General features: G+C 38.2%; 3 protein-coding genes across 5 annotated transcripts; 2 read left to right on the top strand and 1 right to left on the bottom strand.

Annotated features, from left to right (window-relative positions):
* Nucleotides 1–87: 87 nt before the first annotated feature.
* itcha (itchy E3 ubiquitin protein ligase a) lies at nt 88–15385 on the bottom strand. 3 transcript variants are annotated; one of them, XM_069147847.1, is made up of 24 exons: nt 15246–15385; nt 13856–13926; nt 13457–13598; nt 12561–12685; nt 11947–12078; nt 11183–11231; nt 10869–11047; nt 10412–10640; nt 10126–10221; nt 9742–9916; nt 8665–8734; nt 8432–8516; nt 7204–7332; nt 6720–6792; nt 6486–6557; nt 6301–6389; nt 5912–6071; nt 5359–5492; nt 4934–5074; nt 4286–4406; nt 4011–4115; nt 3431–3527; nt 3262–3334; nt 88–2899 (listed from the first exon to the last, which is right to left on the bottom strand). In XM_069147847.1, exons 2-24 carry the CDS (start codon nt 13878–13880, stop codon nt 2800–2802), a joined length of 2601 nt encoding a protein of 866 aa, XP_069003948.1. In that variant the 5' UTR covers nt 13881–13926; nt 15246–15385; the 3' UTR covers nt 88–2799. The 3 variants fall into 3 exon arrangements, with proteins under 3 accessions (XP_069003948.1, XP_069003965.1, XP_069003956.1); XM_069147864.1 differs by having other exon boundaries at nt 15046–15385; XM_069147855.1 differs by lacking the exon at nt 15246–15385 and having other exon boundaries at nt 13856–14479.
* A 453-nt stretch (nt 15386–15838) lies between these two features.
* On the top strand, nt 15839–19167 carry bloc1s1 (biogenesis of lysosomal organelles complex-1, subunit 1). Its single transcript, XM_069147876.1, has 4 exons — nt 15839–16160; nt 16306–16378; nt 17192–17324; nt 18411–19167. Exons 1-4 carry the CDS (start codon nt 16100–16102, stop codon nt 18519–18521), a joined length of 378 nt encoding a protein of 125 aa, XP_069003977.1. The 5' UTR covers nt 15839–16099; the 3' UTR covers nt 18522–19167.
* A 2255-nt stretch (nt 19168–21422) lies between these two features.
* rdh5 (retinol dehydrogenase 5 (11-cis/9-cis)) lies at nt 21423–24020 on the top strand. Its single transcript, XM_069152138.1, has 5 exons — nt 21423–21476; nt 21571–21893; nt 21999–22257; nt 23050–23213; nt 23575–24020. Exons 1-5 carry the CDS (start codon nt 21445–21447, stop codon nt 23793–23795), a joined length of 999 nt encoding a protein of 332 aa, XP_069008239.1. The 5' UTR covers nt 21423–21444; the 3' UTR covers nt 23796–24020.
* Nucleotides 24021–26725: the final 2705 nt, after the last annotated feature.

Raw genomic sequence — 26725 nt, forward strand, 5'->3', positions numbered from 1 at the left:
AGCTTATTAGCCATGTCAAAACAACCAGCAGTTTTCTATGTAGTATGGACATACAGCCAAACGGGTAAATTCACAAAAATCGCAAAATCTGGGAATCCATCCATCATTTTAATTAGGAACTTAAAGGGAACTTGTCGAAATGTAATTTTAAAAATATTTGTTATCTGCGACAGAAAATCATACGACATAATTTACAGCACACTGCCTATACACACACACACACACACACACACACACACTAAAACAGCTTCATGAGTGAACAGTTGGTAATCCTTAGAAAATAGCACATTACAAACTTGGATCTGCTTATATTAAGCAACAGGAACTGTCTTAGATTCACAGTGATAACACAAGTTAATAATGTGCATAAATACAACAACATTTTAGTAATGGGCCCATTTATGTTTTAACCCTTTAGATTTTTTTTTTTTTTTATCATATCAATAACAATTTTGACATTTAGACCATTTTTGGGCTGCTGTTTATTGTGTTACTGACATAAAATGTATTTACTTCTATTAGTTACCTCTGTATAATACTTTGTACTGTCAGGGGCAGAGTTTGCCAATCCTGCGCTGGGTTCAAATGACAGGCCAGTACAAGGGATTCACAGGAAACCACACATAATGTGCCCCAAAGCCCATTTCCCACTCCCAGTGACTCTGAAACAGCAGATTATTAAAACACTCCTGCCACAATCTCAAGCATTACATTTAGAAAGAAACATTTTAAATCCAGTGACACAGTGGAAAACATTTTTAAGCAAGATTGAGACGACCGCTTCATTGACACTTCCTTAAAAGCAAAATCCACATATATTTTGAACTATAAAATGTTACTGAAACTTTGTTCTAATTTTGTACTCAAAGTTGAGATAGTGACGCTACCCTTTGTGTTTATATTTTTGTATTCTATATTGAGTCAAACAAAGGACAATAACTTAATTGTGACAAGTGATATCAAATGTGTAATCGTTTGGAGGATGTTAAGAGCTGATTACCTCCTGGTTTATTCGTTAAACCCCTTTGGTAGACTGGTTCCACAGTCATCTTCGTAAAAGTGATACTCTAACTAGGACTAAAAAATTAATTTTAAGTTTGATGTTAAAGGAGGATTTTTGGAAAAGACATGAAATACAATATTATTGTACAAATCTGAACTCACTCACCCTATAAAACTAGGGCCACTTGCTATTTCCTTAATTTAAATCTTATTTTTCATATTGACTGCAACTCAAAGGGGTCCACTGCTGAGATCATTTATATGTATTAAACACGTTATTTTTTTCTTATTTTGTTTGTATATTTACATAAACTGCATCAGTCACTCAACAGATTCAACTGATTCAGTATCGTTATTACTCATCTTGAAAACACAGCAGCTCTGAGAGTTCAACACACAAACTAAGAAAACATTTTCACCAGTTTGTAGCATTTGTTTTATGTTGTCGACCGCGTGAAGACATTCTATCGTGTCTTCTTAGGTAGCAGTGCCTTCAGCTCTCCGGGCCACTGTAAGAATAATACTTAACTCTGGACAACTAGCAGAAAATTGGCTACCATTCAGTGGGAACAGCTCATTACCCAACAAATAATGCAATGCTCCCACGTCATCAGTAACAGCTTATAATGAACAAGAAAAGCCTTCACAGTTTCAGTCTCCCTGACTGTTAAGTGAAGGGAGCGTCCATGGTCCAATATGCCGATATTATGTACAGCAGTGACCGTAACGGGAAGGCAAACGTTGTCGAAACACATCACAACCAAAGCAGTTTCACCACATACACTTAAAAGTATGCAAATGTTATCTACTTCATTTTGGAATTGAAATCAATTGTACAGTAAATGCTGAATTTTACCAAAGTGTTATAAAAAAAATGATCAAACAAATCACTGTTTGGCTCTATTATTGGCAAAAATGTTTTCTACAAAACTATTGCACATAAAAATACAGCCTCTCTTAAGAACAATCACAACCGCCTCACCGCTCACCTAACCATGTGCAAACTAGTTCAACATGTTAAATCATTATTAAGGTTAAGAAATCAACCTGTCAAAAAAAGAGAAAATATTTTTACAATTAGCATGATCATATTTATCAAAGTTATAAAAGAAACTGCATATGTGCTAAGGGAGTCAGTACAGTCAGTCAGCTATGGAAAGAAAAATCATTTATCCATTCAGTCATCCTCTCGACAAAAGAAAACGGAGTCTGAATGACCCAAAACCACACGAGAACCTCTGATGTTGCTTTTAGATATTCACCTTCATATTTTCAATCAAAATGCACAAATACGGTTCTTTCCTCTAAAATGATTAATTCCAGTGCATAGACCCGACAGGGCGGCTCTTGAGAAGTTACTACTGCACAGATGTGGAGATGTACGTGTAGAAACTGCACTTGCACAACATAGAACGAGTGCAGACATGACAGTGCGAGAAATACGTCTGTTCCACCGCCATCGCCAGACGGTGTGATGAGAGGGACAAAGTGAAATCAGAGCAGGGAATTAGGGATGAGCTCATCATACAGGTGTGAGGTGAAACTGGGTGAGGAGGATTCACAGGTCTCTTGTTGAATAAATGACTTTTTTGACGAAACCGCTTTGAGGGTTGTTGTTTTTTTTTTTTTATGCGTTTGCTATTGTGACAGACATAAATATTAAGTCCATCTGCGAGATTATAAGCAGCTCCCAGCTGCAAAGTTAATCTGGTGAATAGTGCTCTTGTCTGAAATGGATATTGCTCCTCTGAACCCACCACTGCTCTGTCCTGTCCTCCAGGTCTCGCTACTATTGTCTTACTCCTGCCCAAAGCCTTCAGTCTCCTCTATAGCAAACATGAGCTTCTCCTTCAGCTGCTCATAGCTCTTATAAGGAGGGAGGTCCAGACGATTAAAGCTAAATGGAGAGAAAAAAAAAAGAGACAGAAACAAGATGACACAAAAGTGCTTCATTAGTATAAAACTATCAGAATTGTATCAATATCAACATAACCACTAATAAAAAATGTGTTTCAATGATCCTCCTTGATGAGTATGGTGATGTGAATTATCTGGCAAACTGCAGGAGCTTCTGCTGAACAAACAATCAAACAGCAACAATACATTATCGCATATAACTTAAAATGCCCCATTGGTTGAATCAGAAGTGACTAAGTGGGTTTGGTCATGAGAGTTTAATCCTCCACCATTGTGAACCAGGCAGCATGTCAAATATCTGAGGCAGAAGGACTTCTATGAAGGGAGAAGAACGGGCCTTACCATGTGTGGCTTCGTGGAAGCCAGTTTTCTTTACCCACTTTCTCAATGCAAAATTTCTGTGGACCGTTGCTTCCTGTATTGATCAAAAACGAGCACAAGGAAAATGTAATTAAAAAGAGTAATTCTGATAGGACCGACTGTACAATGTGCGCATGCTTGTTTTGCGTACCCATCAGATCGGCGAAGCCACCCACAGGAAGACGACAGGTTCCTGTGACGAACTGCAGCAGTCTCATCCTTTTTTCGTTGTCCATCTCCTTCACAAACTGTCATCAGATCAATTCCAGTTAATATCAGTATAACATTGATTTCCAATCTTAATGTGGCTCCAAAATTCCCAGCTGTCCTTTTTAGTTGGAATAATTGACAAAGACAGAGGTTCCCAAATTTCTTTCAAATCAAATTTCAAGCTAATGTTAATGTCATGATGTCAAGTCCTGCTACATGGCTAAATGCAGGCAAGATATTGAAATGATTAATAACACATTCTTACATCATTGTAGTGTGATGAATTGATGTATAAACTATGGGATGTACCAAAATTACATTAAATAAAAATGTTCGGGACTTAGGCTAGTTGTAATGCAATTGTTAGGCTTTTCAGCAAGACTCTTGCGTACCCTGAGCGGAACACATACCTCAGTATTGGAATCAGTGCACTAAGTAATAATTTATTGAAGATGATTCAATATTAACGATATGAGTCTCAAAATTCAGAAAAGTTTTTTTTGTTTGTTTTCAGTACAAACCTGCCAGAACCAGAGAATCTGCTTGCTGCTTCGGGCATAATGTCTGTAGATTGTGTTTCTCTGCCAGTCCACCAAATCTATCTCCTGCATGCCACACAGCATCACCTACAGACAACAAAGATGCATAGTATACATATTAAACTTCATATTAACTGTATTTTCTTTTTATCTTGACCATCATAGCATACCTGCAGAATCAACAGTGTTTAACAGAACCAACAGTAGCCCAAACATTTGTAAAGGTTGTGCAGAAAAGATCTAGTTACTCTTGGTACCTCTAGTTCCTTTGCATCAAAGTACTGAAGGTATTGCTGGGGAAGAACTTCATTGAAGCCCTCAAAGAAGGCCTGCGTCTGCTCCTCCACACCTCTGGACAGCCTCCACTCTGCCACCAGCCTGCATACAGACAAATGAAGATACACATCATTAAATGAAATACAAACATAAGAATGGGATGGCATTTCATGGTTGCATAAAAATGAGGAAGACATTTTTAAATAAGTATAATATCTCACTTCAAAGGTAATATTGTGCATTAATTATCATTTAAATGTTGATATTAAGACTGGCGACCTGTCCGGGGAGAACCCTGCCTTCGCCCAAAGTGAGCTGGGATAGGCTACAGCGCCCCCGTGACCCTGTCCAGGATACAGCGGGAATAGATAATGGATGGATGGATGATGATATTCTACTGGTATGTCTATACAATGCAGTTAGTTAAATAATTACCAATAATTATCCACTACAAGAAAATGAGAATGAAAATATTGTCAGAGTTTTTTGAGAATTTTAGTGTGTTAAACTGTTGCTATTGCAAGTCAGCCTGAATGAGTTAGTGTTGTGTTTAACATGTTAGATATGAAGGTGAATGTAAAAAAATCATGGATGGTTGATGAGAAGTGAGGATGAGGATGCAGCTGTACCTGATGTATTCCTCCTTATTTTCCTCAGTTACTTGGATGTTCCCTCCATCTGGTTTCAGTTCGTGGGTGGTGACCTCCCCCAGGATCTCCTTGTCAACTGAGAAGAACATCTCCAGACCACACTCCTCTATATTGTTATCTCTGCAGGACACAGACAATCACTGTTATTATTGATACAGTTAAAATAACTGGGGAAAAATAGGCTCCCAGAGCCCGCATATCTACTAAAGCTACAGTGTTTTACATTTGTCATTCCAACTATCTGAAGTGTTAATAAAGGTTTCATCCACATGTGGATTTTTTTTTTTTTTTATCAGGATTCATGTGGTATGGCTGACTCAAGAATCATAAATCATAAAAAAAAAAAATGCATACCACCCAAGCTCTTCCCATCATGCATGTGTCCATCAGCAACTCAGACTTACTTGATCCAAATGAGTGAATTATAAAATTCTGGATCTATGGACTCCAGGTCTTTAAGAGCCAGAGGTTTGTTCAGAATCCGTTTATAGAAGGGCAGCGAGAATCCTGTGTCAATGAATTTTCCGTGGAACAAGGCCTGCAGAGAAACAATGCAGAAATGTCAATGCAACAAATGCATTAAAAACAACAGCCAAATACAATAAAGTAAAGGATATTTATCTAGTACTTGAAAGATAGTCTCCATTCCACCAAGACTATTAAATAATGTTAGTCTATTAAGAAGCTTAATTCCCTTCAGAGCTTTAAGGCTTATCTATAAGCGGACATGTATATTTGTCTTGTGAATTAAAAGTTTAGGATCTAATCATAATATGTAAATTTCACAAACAATCACATACAATATCACTTAAATCACACATGATCACCATGGATACAGCTGCACAATCTGTCTGTTGGGCCAATCAATCAATCAATCAATCAATCAATCAATCAATCAATTGAATGTTGCTCAAAAACTGATGGCAGAGTGACTGTGTTGACAAACAGTGGAGTTACCATGGCAATGAAGCGTCCGATGAACTTGAAGTACTTGAGGTGATCAGGGTTGATGTAAGAGGCGGGGTTGATCTGAAGACAGTAGTTGTCCTTGCCAGCGTACTCAAACAAACAGTACATGGGATTCAGCACCTCATGAGACAGCAAAAAGAACCATTCCCTGTAAACAGAACCAAAACAAAGGAGGACAAATAAAATAGTTTAGTGGATGTAGCCATACTGGTTGACTGACATGGTTTTAAAAATTTTGAAGATCAGGACTTCAATTAATAAGCACAAGATATTATTCTGTTATTATTACAAAAAGCCTTGTGAGCCAAGGACACCATGTCCAAAGAGCTACAATTCATACAACAGGACATAATTATACAAAATTCAGTTGCAATTACCTGGCAACGCCTCCGTAGTCCAAACCCTCCTCCCCAGGAAAAATGATCCATAGTCTCCGTCTCAGATCTTGAGGGTGGAAACTCATGATCTTTAAATAGAAGCAGAGAATCAAATTAGCCTCTCAACTCAAGACAATGCTGTTAAACATAGAAATGTGGTAGGAAGTCAGTACACTTATGACTACCTGCTGAAATGAATCCTCAAACAAGGTTTTCCGTGAGACGGTAATCTTAATGTGCTGAGGCATCGACAATTGCTAAGAGGGGAAAAGAAACACAAATACTTTCATTCTAGACAACTAGAACTCTTTGTACACCAGCAAGCACGCTAACTTGTCTTTCCATATTAAAGTATTAATAGGTATACAATAAGACGGTATCAGAAGATTGTTGTGCTAGAATGTTCAGGGAGCGCATACCTGACACCAGAACCTGAAGTATTGCACTTTGGCCTTGAAGTCCCTGACGTAGGTTATCTGTGGCCCATTCTCACTGTGGAAAAGACCAGAAGAACAATTTGTTCTGTTAAACCAAAAAAATGTACATTTAGGCAGGTTTATGCATGTGTCGTATGAGCTTCTCTTAATAAACATCTACGAGCATGCTTCTGTATGTTTTTTTAGGCATGCTAAGGCTTTGTTAGTATCATCTGAGATTGCACCGATTTACATATGCATTTAGAAGTGAGCTAACCATTATTGTTGTTTTGACATTTAATCAGTTTACTGTGTGTAATGTGAAGAAAGTGTTTTCTTTCAGGGGCGATGGTGTCTGTCTCAAATGGACCCGATGGCCCCGGCGTTCAAGCGGCTGCTCAGAGATCAGTGTTTCAAAAGTTGGATGTCCTGAAGTTTTTCTCAAACAGCTGTATTTTATTTTAGCATTATAACAACAACGGCTTACAGTGAGGATTTCCCTGTGCGAGGGTCAATGTAGGTTGTCGTTCGCCTGTTGTGGTCCACAAAATAGGGAATGCCATCCACCGTGAACCTCATCTCCCAGCCCTCTGGCAGAGGCTTGTCATTCAGCAGCCTGGACAAAGCAAATCAAGCAAACACATGAATATACATGAAACTGTTATGAAGAGATAAAGGTTTAAGGCTTCTTTATTAGTACCCAAGAGTATATTTGTTGTGCAGATGCAAGATTCAACATTTCAGATTTAAAAACAAGACAGGACTGTGATTCAGATTCAAGAACATCAGAAACAAAGTACATTAAAACAATGACAAAGTGCTTCTACACAAACACTGAACTACTGACTCAAGTGCTTAAAGTGCTTAAAGTGCAATACATGGGTGAGGTGCATCATCTCATACTGCCTAATAAATAGATTTCCACAAAAAATTAAATTGGGGAGTTTACTTGTGTAAAATGAGCACGAACAACCAAGATACACTAAAAATGAATTATTTTTGTCCATGTCAAAACAGCAGAGTATAGTATATCACAATACTATATTTCTGCATTCCTCAAAATAAACAACCGTCAAGACGTAGATTTTCTCAACATAATTACATGACTACACACAACTTTTCAAGAGAAACAAATAACCTAAACACAGGCAAGGTTAAAAAAAACATGCCATTAAAATACAAAAGCAGGGCTTCCTCAACAATACCTTACGGTCATTAACTGGTTACAATAAACAGTCTTTGGTCATGAGCTCTTCTCTTTGTGCACACATAACTTCCTCATTAAAAACACCTTTTTTTTTTTTAAAGATCCATTGCAGGCATAGTTTGGAGAAATTGTCCCAAACAAACTCTGTCGCAAAAACGCTCTTTGCTGTAATTTCAATTTTACTATAAAAGTTTTACATTCATTTTAGTTCCACACCTCCCAGGTTGTTTGCACGTCATCGCCCTGTCCAATGGAAAAGTTGGAACAGGTTAGGACAAAAAAGTGAATGACGGGTGCACCTGAAATGTGTCACTCAAAACTGGAGGCCAATTTTTCTACTTTTTCAATTCCACATTGAGCAGAGTGACGAAACACTGGTGCCTGTCACCGGCAATAAAACACAAATACAGCTACGTGACTCAACACTGACAGAAATCTCAGAAATACAGGAAGCACATTACATGGCACAAACACGCACGCACACGCACACACACAGGCCGACACTCACCCTTGCGTCCTTGGGTCCTCCCACTGTGTCGCCCGAGTTGGGTGATGGACAAAATAAACTCTGCCATTCGTGTCAGTTCTCTTTTCTTGAATAAAACAAAACACTAGTGTAAGTATCAATTCCCTGACATGCATTTCAACTAAAATCTCAGTCCTAAAACACACCTTTACTTAGTTTTTGTAACTCTTCATTAACTACAGTCAAAATACTTGTCCAATATTAGTGATATTTACCCCAACCATGTGGCAGAGGTCCCAGCGGATCAAACTCTTTATTGGCTGTGGCGGCCAACTGGTCTTGGAGCTGAGAGAGAACGGGACACATGTCACAGCCCAAATTCATAGTCAACTAATGTAACTAACCGCCTTAATATGTGTATGTCTGTTCCGACTTGGTGCAAATACTTGCAACGCAAAAGCTTTGCAACCATATGACTATACAGTATATATGCTCGTCATAGCGATCCATTATTTGAATTATACAGACTCGTGTAGTGACTGCAAAATTTTGAGCCTATTTCAGATCCAAAAGCCAAACCAGACTTTGAAAACATAGATAGGAGGAACCCTTCAGATGTTTTTGGACTTGTTATTGTTTTTTTGTTTCAAGAATGTTCAGAATATATTTTTCAAGTAAACACTATAATTACAGTAGCTGTAATCTCCGTAATTCATAAACAGGCTGTTTATTAAGGTGGACCATCCTAAAATGGGAAGATGTTGGTTTTATGTTCCATCTCTGTCAAGATCTGCAAGTCACTTCATTTTGGGGAGCAAATATTTACTTTACTTATATTCAACAGCATCAACGTCACAAATAACAGCTTTTGAAACTTTGATGCAGTAATTATTCTCCGGGAAATATAACAGATGCTTGTTACATTTTCACTTATGGGTGCCCTCCACAACACTCAATACTGTGTTTTATCCTTTTTGTTACTTTATTTGCATATTTGACCTTTATTGTTCAGATGATGTATGTTCAGAAGAAAGTTGGCATTTTCATATGCAAAAAGTGGAAAGCTTCTCTGTGCACAGACATAGAAATGTGACCTTGTGACATCAAAATTAGTTTGCCAAACAGCTAATTATGTTCAGTATGCAACACAAGAGGGACGTGAAAATCATTTTTATTTTCATTATCATCCTGGGTTAGAAGGAGTGGGTAAGAAAACATTTGACAAAATTCTTGTCGTGTCAGGTCATAAATCATGTGTGTATAAGATCTTTATGCGAATCAAAGCCAAATGTGCAAATTGTGCTTCATGTGCAGTGAATGTAACAAACCCAGAAGCTAAAATGGTGACTCACCCCATAAATGAACCTCTGGTTGAACTGCTGCATGGCTCCCTGGAGCTGGCTGCGCTGGTGCTGCCATTCCTCATAGTTACGCACTGACTCCTGTGTGGGGCGTTGCCACGTTGTGGTTCGTGTCATGTGGTCAACGTAATACACTCTACCCATTGGATCCACCCTGCGCTCCCACCTACAGAAAAGAGAGAGTTAAAAGGCAGTGCCGAGAATCTGCCACAGGTGTTTTACCGGACACTCATATTAAAAGCACGAACACGGCTATTTGTACCGTAACAACATGACTGACCTCAGATTTAAAATCATAATTTGAAAGAAAAAAAAAAAAAAAAAACTAAAGAAAAGTGAATTTTTATATTAACAGTGAATTAAGTGTTTTGGTACCCTGAAGCCAGAGGCTCAGGCCTTTCCCAAGTTGTCCTTTTTTCAATGTGGTCCACATAGTACATCCGTCCATTCTGGTCCACTCTTTGCTCCCACCTGCAAAGACAATACAAATGATTCTGATAGATTCTGTTGGATTTTGTCCCTGAAAAACTAACATTAGTGGAAAATCGAAAGCTGAATAACAACACAGATTAAGGGAATTAAAGCTGCTCTATCATATGCCTATTAACAGTAACATGTGGAAGGGGATGTAGAACTAAATTAGTGATGCATTTCTCTTTACCCTGGTGGTAAAGGGCCGCTGTTCATGGGAGTGATTCTGGGAGTTGCTGCAGCCGGAGCTGCTGAGGCTCCTGGTTTGGGTCCACTTGCTGTCTGTGAGGAACCTGCCGTCGCTGCTCCTGCAGCTGATTCATCCTGCTGATCTGAACACCCGCTGGCTGATGCCTGAGAGGAGCCATCAGTAGCCGGGCCTTCACTCAGCTCACTTGGAGAAGAACTACTGGAAGAGGCTGGAAAGAGGAGCAAGGACAAGGCCAGAGAAAAGTCTGTGAATGAATTTGTGGAGGTGTAATTGCTTTAACCGCAGTCGGTAAACATAGACCTGTATTTGTTGTTTTTGTATCCTACAGAACATCAGTTGTAGATGAGAATATGAAGTGACTGCTGTGTAGTTTGACTCCTATGTCAACCTATATGTGAGCTACTGTGAAGCCTTTGAGGTCTCATGTTTTTCCTACTTGGTGAGGCTGCTGGTCTGCGAGGCATGGGAGGGGGAGGTCGGGCAGGTCTGGGAGGACGAGAGGCGGTGGAGCCCCCTGGAGACCGGGAGGGAGAACCTGTACCGTTGACGTCATGACCATTAGGTACAATGACCCACTCCTCAGAGTCACTGGAAGGCGACGTGTCTCTACTTGACCTACAAGAACAAAATGTTTATGAAGTGTTTTCACAAAAATGAACGTGCAAAATTTTAAACTAACAAACAAAACCACTGACCCAAGCTTCAAATAAAATAAAACATGCATAGATCTTTAATAACACTTTACTAGACCTGTTTCCAGTGTCTCCGTTTTGTTTTGCATTTCCATTTGGAAGAGCAGCTAGAATAACAGAAAAAAAAAAGGCAATTATGTGACATAATTTATAGCTTATGTTAAATAATGCAGGATAATTCAGGACAAGTATATCCTGATAGCAAGAAAAAGGTTCACTTCAACACTTTAGCATTTACCCAATAATAATGAACGAGAGAATTTGGTGTATACTGGTATCAATATCTGAGACTCTCTAAATCTGAAAATAAAATATAGTGTATAAAACAACATGTCAGCTGATACTTCTAATATTATATAATATATCGTTTTTGGTCAGAATCCTTTAAATGTGGTTATCAAAGAATTATGACCAATATGTGTACTAAGAGATGCATTTTACCACAACAAAGATTTTTTTTTTTTTTTTAGTGCTCTCTGGTGGGCAAAATATGTAATGGCAACACTGTATAAAAGGCCTACTAATATATTGAACAGCATACACAAATATAGATAAATCTGTGACAAGATATAAGCCATGTGATTGGGCAAAATATAAAGAACTGACGTTAAGCGCTGTCAGCACCTTTTTCACCAAACCTGATAACTCTCAACTTGATTATTAAGAAGAGTGAATCTGTGACTTCGGAGCAGCTAAATCAATTCTGCACTTTAATTGGTGGTGAATTTTGTTATTTACCAAATTTACATAGTTACTCATGTGGTCAGATTGCTACTGTGGTCAACACAGTATGCAGGGTTTGAGTTGTGTGTGGCCTCTTACTCTGTTCCCTCTCTGCCGAGGCAAAGCTTTCTGGGTCTACTTGCATGCCGTCCAGACACACTGACAGGTCACCTACAACGTCGCGGGCGTCTCTGTCAGAGCACAGCTGCAGTGACTGCACCACCTCACACACTTCAGAGAGGACAGAACATCGTGTCAGGCAGGTGCTTATAATTTGAAAAACAGGAGAACTCATCACACAAACATATACATTTCAACAAATATAAAAGTCAAAACTGCCCTTGTAAGAACATACATTACATAAACAAACACTTGAGGTTAAAATGAACAAATATTGAGGAATTATATCCTTTAGCAGAGCCTCACTCACTGACTTTTAAGGCACTTTGTTACTGTTTCCAGCCCTGCTAGTCAGATTGTGGGGTTTTAAAGATGCCAGTGTCAGTGACAGTTCCCCATTTTGGTCACATGGGGAACAACAAGAACGATGGCCTCAAGGAGTTTAGGTGATTACAAACAAACTCCATCAAATAGCTGTCTTATACCCGTAAATGGTCAAGTGAGTGAAAAGTTTGTAATGGAATACTTTTGTTCTGCTCAAAATATTTGAAAAATCGTCCACAACATTTTAATTTAGGAGAAGGTAAACTTACATTTCAGGTCATTAGCCTTGAGGGTCTTATTGATTTCCAGTGTGGCTATTCCCAACAGGATGTCTGCCTTCAGTGTCTGATGGCTCCAAACACGAAAGATCAGCTTGCTGACTGGAGTCACAATTCTGTGAAAAGGTGAGAAAATGATGAGATAATGAAAGAGGCAGCAGAGAAAAGGGATGAAGAATGATCTGCACTCATGCTACAAATTCATGTATGAAAATCAATATACGTTTCTTACATAGACAGTCCAATTTTTGTGATAGATAATTTTGCTTTTCTATGTCTGGCATTACTGCAGCGGTTTTTAGTAAGACCAGAAATAAATGTTAAAACATCACTTCGATAATTAAGAGTCGTAAAAATAGACACATTTTCAGATTTGATGCAATCTGTGATTTTGAGATACTGCTTTAATTATTAATGCTGCAAAGATTCACTAGTACATGACCTCCTTAGGTCAGTCATTAGTTTGACCAGTTACTCACTTACATGCAAAAGTGAATACATTGAGCCTTATTTTAATGGTACATCAACTATGCTAAAACAGTGAATGTTGGGCGCACTAACTTTGTGCATTCACCAGCTACTTAAATTTAGATACATCAGATATTGATATTGATTCAGAATATATCCTCCAAGTATTTAGTTCACCATTGTTGACAAACTCACTAACTCACCAGCCGAGTTTTATAGAAACTGGGATGTTTACAATGATAATAACAAATGTAGACTCTACACTTACAACATGCAACTAAAATATAGCTGTTAACAACACAATGTACTCACTAAGTTCCTTACAAATGAATAACATTTCTGTGATCAACTGTCACCATCTTATAATTAAGATATTTGTTAGCTTCCTCTTCAGTGACGAACACAACCGTCGCACTCACACTGTGACAGCCTGCTTCCATTTGGGACTGTGCGTGTTGTTGCATTTCTCTGTCCTCTTTGACTGGCCGTCCACGGCGACCTCAACATACGGACTCGGACCAAACCAGTTCTTTTTGTTTTCCTTTAGTTTGGCAGAAAGCACTGGAAAGAGGACAACAACAGATACCACACTTACACTGTCGGTAATATATCCTTTAATATATATCGTTCATATTTGTGGCATTTGGTAAAGATAACACAACCCCATGGTACAATTAACGAGTGACTATTTTCTTAACCGTAACTTTCAACGCTGAACTCACAACAACAGTCAGTTGTTAGTGACAGCGCCCGGTAAAGCTCTTACACCACAGTTCAAACAGTACTTAACACGCGACCATGTGATAACAATATCTTACCTGTGACTTGCAATTGGGCCTTCATGGTTTATCCATAACACTGGAGCCTCGTTTGGCTACAACGGATGAAGCTGCAACCAATGACATCAGATGTAAACACTGGACACTCAAGGCAGGTAACCTACTTACAGAGCGATTAGGCTATTAGGTTGCTACAGCCAGTGGAAAATATAACCTGGCTTTACATGCAGCGGCCGGTACAGATTGAGGAAGCCGCAGAGGGATGTTTGGGATATACAGTTTCATCATTTGCTCCTGATTGAAAGATAACGTTTTGATGTCAATAATAAATCTAAGCTAAGCATTTCAGGTGAATTCGGCTTTAAGTAAAGAAATAAAAGGCCTAAACTCTGTGCGCAATTTAACATCATTTCTGCAGCACAAGTGTTCAGACACACCCTGTCCTCTTCTTCCCGAGGACCCCAATTGCGCAACAAACTCAGGGAAACTGCTGATAAACTTCTACTCCTGCACTGCAGAGACACTGCTGTACAGTCCCGTACTCGAGCTGCACTGCAAAGGAAGCCATTCAGGGAGTCGTGAAGACGGCTCAGCGGATTGTGGGCTCCCTGCTTTCAGACCTGAGGGACATCCACTCAAGCTGTCTTCACAGATGGGTAGAAAACATCCAGAAAGAAACCTTCACACCCCTGGTCCGCCCCCCCCCCCCCAGTTCAACACCACAAATCACGGAACTACTTCCTGCTTCTATAAGCGTGCAAAAACAACACCGTGCAAATATTTTGACCGTGTTTAATAATTTTTCAAAAACAAAAACGTGTTTATTTGATTGCATTTCTTATTTTCACTTCACTTGTCTTTTATTTCCTATACGGACAGCCGCCAAACTAAATGTCGGTTGTTTATATGCAACGCCACTAAAGAATCTGATCTTTTTTTTTTTTCAAGTGCACCGAAACGCACGTCACCCAGTGACTTTGGGTTTAATCTCAAGCTATTTCAAGAAACTACCCGAGTGCTTCTGCCGTAAATAGAAAAAAAAAAATCCTGCGTCCTGCTGTTTGCAACGTGATGGCAGAACAAATGTCGCTGTCAGGGTTAGCCGGAGCGTTAGCCGGCAGGAGCTCGTTGACAAGGCGGCGTGAAACACCAGCGTTTTAGTGGAGGGTCGGTTTTCAACTCGGTTAAAGGTGTGTATCGACGGCCACCGCGTAAAAGGGTTTACTTACAGACTGATGGAAGCTGATAAGTTCCTACATCTGGAGCAACTTTCGCCCGCCGACGTCCTGATGAACCCCGAGGCTTTTTTTTTTTTTTTAGCTCAACTCACGTTAGTAATGCTAACACCGCCCGGCTCCTCGAGCGACTTCCGACCGTCCAGGGGAGCAAATCTTAACATTCATTCAGCGAAAGACGAAAATCATCTTACCTGACGAAAGCAGACGATAAAAGGCCGACGCGGACTTTAATTTCAGCTACGTCTTGGTTGTTGACAGGTAAGATACCAGCCATCAGCGCGGACCTGTATTCCGCTAGCTAGAACAGGAACAGCTTTTCCTTTACAAGTTTTTTCACAATAAAATCAAAAGGAAATTGCTTTCGCATTTTACAGAATCTCTTTTTGTATCGTTGACAGCTCCGATGTGTGTACCCAGACTGTGTGGTCTCAACTGGTGTCCATCGTTTATTGTCGCAGTACTTGTCATAAGATACGGGAATAAGATATTTGTCTCGCTACCTTCGGTCCTACTTTTGCTGTTACTTTCAGTCTGTTGTCTTGTATTTGTAATGATATGTCATTTTTTTTTGCTTTTTTTTTATAATTACACTTTGTATTTTATCTATGTGTAATTTTTAATTTAGAAAAACTTGTTATTTGCAGTAGTAAAAAAAATATATATATATATATCCACCGTACTTAATTTATGCTTTTATTTTGAAGGCTTGGACCACACGTCATCGAAGGCGATGTGACGTCGTTTACCGTAAAATAAAAATAAATTTAAAAGAGCATTTACATGCCTTTAAATCGTGCGTTGTTGTTGTTTGGTGTACTAACCGGTCCAAAACATTTTTTTCATTGTGTTAATTAATCAATTAATCGTACGTTAAATTAATAAATGACCATTTCTGGACGTCTGACGTCCTCAAGCTTGGTCTCGTGACATCGGCTATCATTGTTGCTAGCCAGCTGGTAAACATGCACGTCTGATGAATAGCGTGTTAATTCGTCAAACGAACAGGTATTTGCAAAATATTCACAACGACTTTTACTGAAGGAGGATGTTGTCTCGTTTACTGAAGGAGCACCAGGCGAAGCAAAATGAGCGGAAGGAGCTGCAAGGTGAGTTGAGAGTTTACAGCTGCCTAGCTGGGATGCTAACCAATGCTAAAAACAAAAGCTCTGTGTGACACAGGGGGTCGTTCGTATATCCCAACTAGTAATTCATATTTGCCTCTTTTTGGTTTGTTTCTTCTTTCTTGCGCAGAGAGACGCAGACGTGACGCGATTGCAGCCGCCACGTGTTTGACAGAAGCCCTGGTAGACCACCTCAACGTGGGGTATGAAAGTGATGCAGTTTGCCCTGCTAGTTTGTTCCTTTTTCACGATTGTCCAAACGTAGCAGGGATGTTGGTAGTTACGGATGTGGACGTGGGATCTAATGACAACCCCATGATGCCCGCAATGCGCAACACGCGATCGTTGAAGATAACTTTCCAGTTGATTGATTATTCATTTTTGGCGCTGAACGTCATGGTGGTACATAATAAATGTCGCCAAGGATTATGACGTTTTTACTGAGCTTTAATTCAGTGACATTGGATACAAGTAAGTAAGTAACATACTCCTGCATCTGGTATGCACTTAGGAATTCCTCAGCATTATAAACCTGTTACTTTTGGACGATTTATACAGCAGTGAGGCTGGCCAATGCCTCACGAACACGTCGCATGTGTACGACTGTATGAGTAACTTTTTAATGGCCTTACATACTTCAGTCAAGCTTTCCCTCAACTCTTCCCGAGCAAATATAATACATCTATCCTTTTCTGGCAGCGTAGAATTAGCACGATGTGTAACAACCAGAAATAGCTCATTGAGATTGCTGACATTGTGAAAGATGTGATGGAATCAGATTAAAGAATGAAAAAGGGATGCAAAGACCATTGTTGGGCTGTGGCTTTACAAAAAAAAAAAAAAAGATTAGAACCAAAATCCTTTAGTGACGTGTTTTCATTATAAATGGAAAAATGAATGACCGAGACTCTGGACTATCAAATACAAATTCATTCTAACAGTGACTACATAATACATAATGTTATGGTTTTATAAAAATGCTGTGAAGCTCATTGTTGTGTCCCGTTTCACTGAAGAGTTGCCCAGGCATACATAAATCAACGTAAGCTGGACCATGAGGTGAAGACCCTCCAAGTGCAGGCGAGCCAGTTCTCCAAACAGACTGCTCAGTGGATCAGTATGGTGGAGGGCTTCAATCAAGCCTTAAAGGTAGTATACACTGTACAAGGAAGAAGGCTCTATAAGGAGTAACTCATGACTTATCTAAAAAAGATCTAACATTAATCTTTGCAGTTTAACCTTTGTTTATTTTATAAGCATGTGAATGTATTTGTCAGTTGAACTCATGAGGAGACTCTTCTATGTAATAAATTCGATAGTGTTGGATTCCCTAAAAGATATCTGGTCTCAATTTCATACACCTCACAGCAGCACTTGCTGACATTATAATACTTAGTGGACTTGAATGTTAGACATATTCTGAGTGGGTTCAGTGCTTTATGTAATCTCGCATTGTACTATATCAGTACTAATATCAAAGACATTGCTTAATACAGATTTAACCATATACCAACTGTATCAGTGTGCACTTACTTCAATTAAAAAGAAAATGTCTATTCATCAGAACTTGCAGTACTATTTCTTTATTTGGTTTACTAAAAGCAGATTAGGTCCATTCAGGGCCTTTATACAGCTGCTACTGTGGATCTGAGCATATTTGACAGGTGGTAAAAGCAATTCTCAAATGAGTTTCAGGTCCCTTTACAGTTAGACAGCTTACATCAGCTTCAAAGGATCAGAAAGGATAAAATGATGCCTGGAAATGTTAGAAGATGTTCTCCAAACATTGTATACGACATATGAAAATACTCGTACTTTTTCTTTTTTTTTTTTTCCAAAAAACATTTAGACATTTCTCATTAAAAAAAAAAAAAATCCTAAATATATACCAATATTTAATTTTAAGATGTTAACAATTTGTTACAACCTGTCATCTTAAATGTTGTTTACTGTGTATGTGCGCAGAAGGTTTCAGGTTTCCACATCACACTTTGTGCAAGATAAATACTGGATGACGATCAGCTGGCAAATTAGTTGTGATGTCACCAAATCATGTTTATTGGAACATGCCCTAAACGGTGCTTAATCAGAGCTCAGAGAAATAGTACCCCATCCAAACATATTTTTAGGTACAGGGGGACTAGTAGCGTTAGCACACTCCCCATAATAGGTTAGATTGGTAAATACACAAGGTGACATCTACTAATTTAGTTTTTTGTGCCGTATTTTAAACAGGAAATTGGGGACGTGGAGAACTGGGCCCGCAGTATTGAGATGGACATGAGGACGATCGCCACAGCTCTGGAGTACGTACACAAGGGTCAGCTCCAGTCTGCGTGCTCATAAAATTCATGGTGTGTGTGGGAGGCATTTACAGCTCAAACTAAATACACTGGATATATGAAATACATAAATCTGGTCCAGTTGAACACTATCATCAATGTCAGCAGCTACTTTGCTCATCTGCACTCCTCTAAGAGTGGATGAAGGCTGACAGTTACTTTGTTCAGACGACCGTCGCAAGCGTTCAACAATTTAATGCACACATGCATCACTGCTTAACTACTTGTGTTAGAAACAGTATAGACAAGGGTAAGCACATAATGACGTTGGAGATGCTTAAAGATCAAGCCTAGGTCTAACATTTTCATAGTAAGGATATCTTGTGAAGTAAATCAAATATTGGCAATAGTTAATTAATCATTGAATAGGAAAAAAAAAATGATTTCAATATGAATTTGTACAGGTGTTGCATGTAAAGACTTGTAATAGATGTAAGAGATCACAGACAAATAACCAGCTGTCTCCTTGTCTCCTCAAAAGCATTTTATAGGAAGGTTTTTTCTCAGCACGTGATACCTGAATTATGGATGTTTTTGTTTACGCATTACATGTCTTTACACAGTGAGGATTTTACTCTTTGTGTTAGACAATTTAAATTTTTGTTACCCCTAATGATGGAACATTATTTTTAATAAAGTTGTAAAAATGACCAGTGTTTTGTCTCATTCACATAAAAAAGAAATCGCAAAGAAGAACAAGGAACAAATTGGCATGAAGAACCTCACTTGAAAGGCAGGCATCTAATGAAGGGTTATCTTGTCAAGGTGTTTATTCCCACAGTAGGTGTCACTAGTGGGCAGGCATAGATGAAATGTTAATTACACGAATAGAGAAGAGCTTTGAGAGGTTGTGTTGTCTTTAATAAGGGAGTATAATAAATATTTGATTCCAAAAAGAACTTGGTAAAGGAGTGTTTTTTGGTTGCTTAGTTGTGCCTCTTTTGCAAAAGTAGAAGGCCTTAAAAGGTCTTTAACTCTATCAACACAGTTTTGCAACAAAACTCTACAATAACTGGATGAATATTCGCCTCACTGGTCCGATTCATGGAATGCGGGAAGTGATTGTAAAGTTGCGTCACATCGCACGTGGCTGCTGAGTCCCGTCACATAACTCCAGGCGTGTTTGGTAACTAATTACACTTTCAATTCACCACACAGGTAATAGACTAATGCTTCAGTTTGTCTGCATGTAAAACATATTCATTTTATCAAGACAGATAATTTGAGAGCAATGTTCCTAGGGCAGGATCATAGTTACTGTTTTTAATTTAGGGTGCAACTGTGAAACAAGTCCCATACAAAATACTTCTACTTATCGTACCACGGTTCTGTTAGAAAGAAAAACATTGAAACACCACAATACAATGTAAAGCAGAGTGGTCACTTTGTGTTGACAGTCAACATCTCTGCCGCATGACCTGACGAGTCTCAACACAGGCATCAGAAACATAAACAACTAGTTACAGAGTACTGCATATATTGTGTGAGCCTTCTTGCTAATATAGTTTGATTGTGAGAGCCACTAAGATTGTACTCGTGTGCTTAACAAAGCTTCCACCAGTGGGATTACCATAACTCTGTATTAACACTCTTGAAACATAAAGTCCTTATTCCCGTACACCCTGCGAACCACCAGGCTCCGGAAATATATTAATACATTTTCCTCTCAACCACTTAAAAGGGCCAGATGCAGTATGAAATTAAAGACTGTACTGTTACATGCAGGAATATCTAATAAAAAAAAAAAAAAAAATTAAAAACTGCAGAAATGTGTTTGTTTCCCCCACTTTTTTTTATTTATACACACAAACCAAATGGTTACGGATTGGGGATTACTAATTGCGGACTTGTCTTAAGGGATAAACCGCAGGGATAAAGCTTCTCTCTGACCAGCCTCCCACAGCTAAGACAGAAGAATAACCAGAGAGGGAAAGGGAAGAGGACGGATAACTTGTGGGAGATCAATCACTTCTCAATCTGAAGAAAAGGTAGGATGATACAGTTTTCATATTATTATTATTATTTGTCTCACCACTGAACTACCACAGAGGTACTTTCTCTTCATGCATGTTCTGGGCTCTGTGATACTGATATTGATCACAATCCCGATTTCCTGTTGAAAGTATCATAGTTCACTTTAATTAAAGAAACCATTCGTTTAAACGTTTAACAAAAGTAAAGAGTAATTGAGTTTTAAGTTTGATTATATCTGATGAAATTATATTGATTTGTTTGTTTGCAAATTATGTGATGGTAAATGTAATTTAGAAAATCTAATTTGAATGCTTTACCGGATTTACATTTTCACTTGATAGTTGATGTTTTAATTAATGTTCTTATGCCAATTAAACAACATTTGAACCTTTGTGATTTTAATATCATGGATAACTTGTTATTATGAATAACTTTTTTGTTGTTTTATTTACTAATAAGCCTGCAAACTAATTGGTTTTCAGCAAATAGCAGCCTAAGCAGCTCCGTCACAGGTATTTAAAATGATCCCTCAAAACAATGCCCCCTTCCTTGGGGTCTCACTCGCTCACAAATACCTCTCTTTCTTCCTTAAGAGTATTATCCAAATATTTCTCATGTGCACAACGCAGCCAGAGCAGTTCTGTATTAAAAACATCTCTTCTACTAAGGCCCTCAGTGAACACATCCATTGTGTCCAGCAGTTGTCAAAAATGTACAATAAAACAGAACAAAGCTTTAATAAAAACCCTACAACATTATGAAATCGAGTAGGGATTTGGCCGCAAGAGATTTCTGAAATTAATCAGTGTATGTGTCTACTTTTCATTCCCTGAAAACTGGATTTGGCCATCTGCCATGTCGCTGCTTACTGTAGTAGTTTGCTCAACATGTTTTTTCAGAAAGCGTCAAGTCCTCAGAGTGACCGAAAACTCACTTCTAGTTCCGAAGGCAACATGGATACAGAGTTTGTCTACGAGCTTTTAGGGTAAGAAATACCAAAGCTATTTGACGGCTATAAACTTAAGCTTTAGTAAAAGATTTTCTGGATGTCAAATCTCTTTTTATCTCCTCTCTTTTAGGGAAAATGCTTGGTTGTACATCAGTGCTACCTTTGTGGTGTTGTGGATCCTTATATGGCTATACAGAGACAGCCTGGAGATTGAGAACATCACTGAAAAGTATGTCTTTGTGACCGGCTGTGACACTGGATTTGGAAACCTGCTGTGTAAGAAGCTCGACCATAGAGGTTTCCGTGTGCTGGCTGGCTGCCTCACAGAAAAGGGAGCTGATGATCTGAAAAGAGTGGCAGGGCCTTGTCTAAAAACTATCCTGTTGGATGTGACCAGTCACGACAGCATCCAAAAGGCGATGGAGTGGACCACGAAGGAGGTTGGCGAAAGAGGTGAGAGATGGTGCACACTATTTAGATTTAGAAAAAGTTAGTTAATTTGATCTCTCAAGGCAGATCTCTAAAATCTTCGCCCCCTTTCCATTTTTTTTTTTGTAGGACTTTGGGGTATTGTGAACAATGCTGGACGCTCGTTACCCATGGGTCCTTCAGAGTGGATGAGGGTTGAGGATTTCAACTGCACACTGAAAGTAAACATGAATGGAGTGATTGCCATGACTATGACTTTCCTGCCCCTCATCAAAAAGGCCCGTGGCCGTATTGTGAATGTGGCATCAGTGCTGGGTAGGGTGGCAGCAAACGGTGGCGGATACTGCATCTCCAAGTTCGCAGTGGAGTCTTTCTCTGACTGCCTCAGGTAAGATTGACACAATTATCAGATCATACAACAGGTCACTGTAACCACATTTATGCTGCAGTGTTTAAATAACCACAGAGATACTCAATTCTGGACCCGGTTAGTATTTTGCTCTCCTTAAGAAAAATCCACAGTGTATTATGATTAGAAGGAGTAGCCACACAGTCTTTATTGTTTAATTAGGGGCAATTAGAACAATAAAGGACAATGAAATACATTCCTTATTTCATGGGGTACCTGATTATGTTTTCACTTATGTTTCCAACTGGTGGTCAATGAATCACTAAATAATGTTTGATCTATTTGTTCTTAGCAAATCATAAGTACACATTTAGATTGCCAAAAGAGCGTTCATCCCCCAGGGCAGGTTTGAGACATGTGATTCATTAAGAAGATCCTCTAATGGACCACTTCTGACTAAACCTGTGGAAATTTTTTAGTGTTTAATATTAACTGCTTATTAACATGTCTGGACTTGAAGGCTTATTAAAGTGCAAAACCCACAATAAATTATGAATTGCCAACATTTAAAACTGCATTATTTCCCAATTGGCAGAAGAAGAAGAAGCCTTGGCCAGAAGGATTTTTCATAATCTGGCAACCCCAAAATTGTTTTTATTATCGGTCACTAAAATACTTTGTAAAGCACATGTAAAGGTTTTTTTTTTAACCATTGGTTACAACTTAGAAATCCAAAGCTGTCAAAAAGTGTTTCTCAAAATGACGTGAAGTTCTGTTGAGGATATGAAATGTGAGCATATAGGCAGTGCTAGCCAACGTTTCTGTTTTCAGGAGAGATATCAACTACTTTGGAGTCAACGTGTGCATCATCGAGCCGGGGTTTTTCAAGACTGCAGTGACGAGCCTCGACCCCCTCGAGAGAGAGCTGCATCGCCTATGGAACCAGCTCAGCCCTGAAGTAAAAGCCAGCTATGGAGACAAGTACCTGGATAAGTGTAAGTAGACAGGAGACTGTTAACCATCATCTCAATGGACTGAAGCATTTTACGAGAAATGTGGCTGTCTGCTGTATCTGTTTCATAACTGATTTTGATTGTTCTCTGTGAAGACACAACTCTTTCTTTTACTAGAAGTTCTTAAGTTTTTAAATCATAGTATGAGCAATTAGTTATAATAAAAAATAATTGCAAATTTTTCATAAAAAGTTGCCCAATGATAAAAACTTTGTGCCAAAACGAAGAAAGCATTGGTGTTTTCTCTATAAATTTCCATATAAAAATCACAATCCAAAAAGAAATGCAGACACATTTCACTATAAGTTTACATACAATTTTCATATGCATTTCTCCTTTTCAGACATCAAGATCCAGCGTTTGATTATGAATGCCGTCTGCGATGTTGACCTCACCAAGGTGACCAGATGCATGGAGCACGCATTGATTTCTGCCCACCCACGCACACGATACAGTGCTGGCTGGGACGCCAAGCTTATCTGGATCCCCCTCTCTTACATGCCTTCCTGCGTAGTTGATATTGGACTGAAGCTCGTACTGCCACGTCCTTTAAAGAGCGTGTAACTTGCAATGACTCTGAAGAAATATCTTCAAAGTTATCAGCCTTTTTATGTGGTTTTAATGCACTACAGAGGATGACATTTTAAAAACAAAATGTATCCTTTTCATTTTAAAATACCCATATTCCTTATCTTCATTGCCCATGCAATGATCTGACCTTACAGTTATTATTATTAGAGCATTTTACTATCATGAAACAGTGTTTCTCAGATTGTAATGGAGATAATTGTGGACACACTGGGTTACAGTGATGGGAAGCAATGTCAAAATAGTTTCTAATGGTATTGTTTAATTGAAAACAAAGATGTGTCATTAAAACATGTCCGTGATGGCTTTTGATTTTAGTTTAGATATTGTATAGCTTTATGATGTTTTAAAACTGTTTTAATGAATTATACATCTTTAAGTGGTCTAATTAACACAAAAACCTTTATGTAACTCCTGAAAATCAACACTTTAAACAAACAGCAACAGTATGAAATACTGTAATGGCATAAGTTTTTGTTGTTGTTGTTGGTTATTCTTTTGCAGAGTCACACATTACACATTACATCAGTTTATATTAAACTCCACTGAAACCAAGTGACTGGAAATTTCACCAGGTGTCACTGAAACTTTACATCAGATGGTGAAACACTAAGCACATCGAGGTATGTTGTGGTCATCATATGCAATAATCTCCAAGCCTTACATCTTATTTACAAAAATAAAAACAATGATTTGTGTACTGTTTATTAAACTCACACCATATTGCACAATGATATTACACACTCACCTAAATCATCCATGTAATATTTTGAGTTTTCTGGGTAAAGCATTTCTGTATAGTTTGTTTTTATACTCTAATCTTTAGTCTTTCAGTTTGTGTAAGATATTTAGTAATTAGGTACATCTGCATTTGAGGTCACTGACATTTACTTCTCTTCATTTTTTGTTGCATATAGTGTTATATTTCATTAGAGCAGAGGACCCTAATGCACCACACAGAGGCAAGTTTAAACAACCAGAAAATATTTTAGCTAACAAATATTCAAAGACAGTATAAAGTCCAGGCAAGTGAGTCAAAAACAAAAGGGAGGTCCTGAATCCAATGTAATCTACAAAATTAACAAAAATACTCCACATGTATTTATTTATTGTTTCTTTTGCATCGGGACAATTATGTAACATAAACCAATCTGAGCTAATTTGCAATGCCTGAGATACAGAAACACAAGTCCATCTGGAGTATATCTCTGCACTGACTGACTGATTACAGAGCGGCTGCAGCTGGGGCAGATTAAGGAACTGGGAGCAGGTGCGGGAAGTGTGGTAGTCAGAAGACTGAGCAAGGATTAAAGACAAGAGGACCTCCGGTGTGTGGAAAGAGTGACAGGGAAATAAAAGTGTACAAAAGACAAGGCATAAAGTCCAAGACTATTGAGCAATCTGCTCAGTTTGTTAGCATTGAATTGTCTGTATAAATGTACTGTACTCAGCTTGTGGTGACCACAATAATAAAGTGAGAAGCTTGATGGCTGAAAATGTGTTATTTCAACAGGTCACAGGTGAGTTAATGACAGGTGGGAGGGATTCATTGGATTTCAACGTTACAAAATATAGTTAAGTTGTACACTCTAATTGGGCCTATTTTATTCATAATTCAAACTGCTAAATTAAATCTCCTTGTACACACATATGGTCTATGGATACACCTTACTTTTAACAAAATAGATTTCTAGAATTTAACTGGCTACTATACCTGCCAGTCAAGTCTTGTGCCTGGGACTTGACTGGCAGACCCAGTTGCTTTTAAATGCCCTTTGTAGATTTCTTCCCTACTTTTAGGTTACTGTTTTTGTTGTTTATTTTTACAACTTGCGGCACATTTTAAAGTTTTTGAATATATGCACTTTTTATTTATGTAAATTATACATTTATTTTCAAATATTAACATTTTTAGACAAGTAGTTCAATGATTTCCCACCTCAAAGGGTTTTAGAGTAGGGTATGTGAAAAATTTGCTCAACTAATCTGAAAAAACAAAAATTACAATTGAATTAAAGATTTTAGTGGATCTGAACAGGTTGACACAGAAAAGTTAATAGTAATTAACTATTAACTTTTCTGTGTCAACCTGACATGGTTAAGCAGTTGAAATAAACAACCAAAAGGAATGCATGATTGATTAAAACAGAGTAGGAATGATCATAGAGTGAATAAATGATTGAAATAGCCGGCAAAAAGTATGGGTAACTGATCAAATTGTTAACTAAAGGGATAAACAAACAAAAAATGCAACATAAAAATAACCTATGGATAAACAGTTGAAGTTGGTCACCAAACATAATGATCATTAAATGAGTAGTTTATAAAAGTAGAGGTTGAATGGTTGAAATAATTAGCTGAAAGTAGTCCAGAAATGGTAACAATAGCTACAAAAAATACTTTATAAATATAATTTTAGTTAAGATTAATGGGTAAATTGTATGGATTGTATATAAAATGCAGGCTATAATAAAAACATTTAAAAAAAAATACAGTCGTTTAAAAGAATAAAAACATAGCAGACCTAACGGACCTAAGCCTTGACAGTTCATCTGGAGAACAAATTATTTGTACAATATCCACTTTTTTAAACAGATGAACACATTTGAAGATGAGAGGGATTGTTAAATCTATCTGACAGGCAAGTGGAGGTAAGTAGAATGAAAAAGGCTGAAAATCACACAAATAAATGTGTAACTTGGCACAGAGTAAAAAAAAAGTGCTAAATATCAGGGAAAATAAATAATGTTTATAACAATAAAAACAAAATCTAGCTACATTCAATTTGCTGATTTTACACGAGCACTGCTAATCATGACTAAAAGGCCAACATTTCCGACGACACCTGAAGGCAGCACAACTTCAGCCTGACACTTTGCAGAGTCAGTGATCTGGCACGCAGCTGA

This window comes from Embiotoca jacksoni, unplaced genomic scaffold, assembly GCF_022577435.1.
Source record: "Embiotoca jacksoni isolate LCO1_2020_lvr unplaced genomic scaffold, fEmbJac1.0.p SCAF_1, whole genome shotgun sequence".
Taxonomy (NCBI): Eukaryota; Metazoa; Chordata; class Actinopteri; family Embiotocidae; genus Embiotoca; species Embiotoca jacksoni.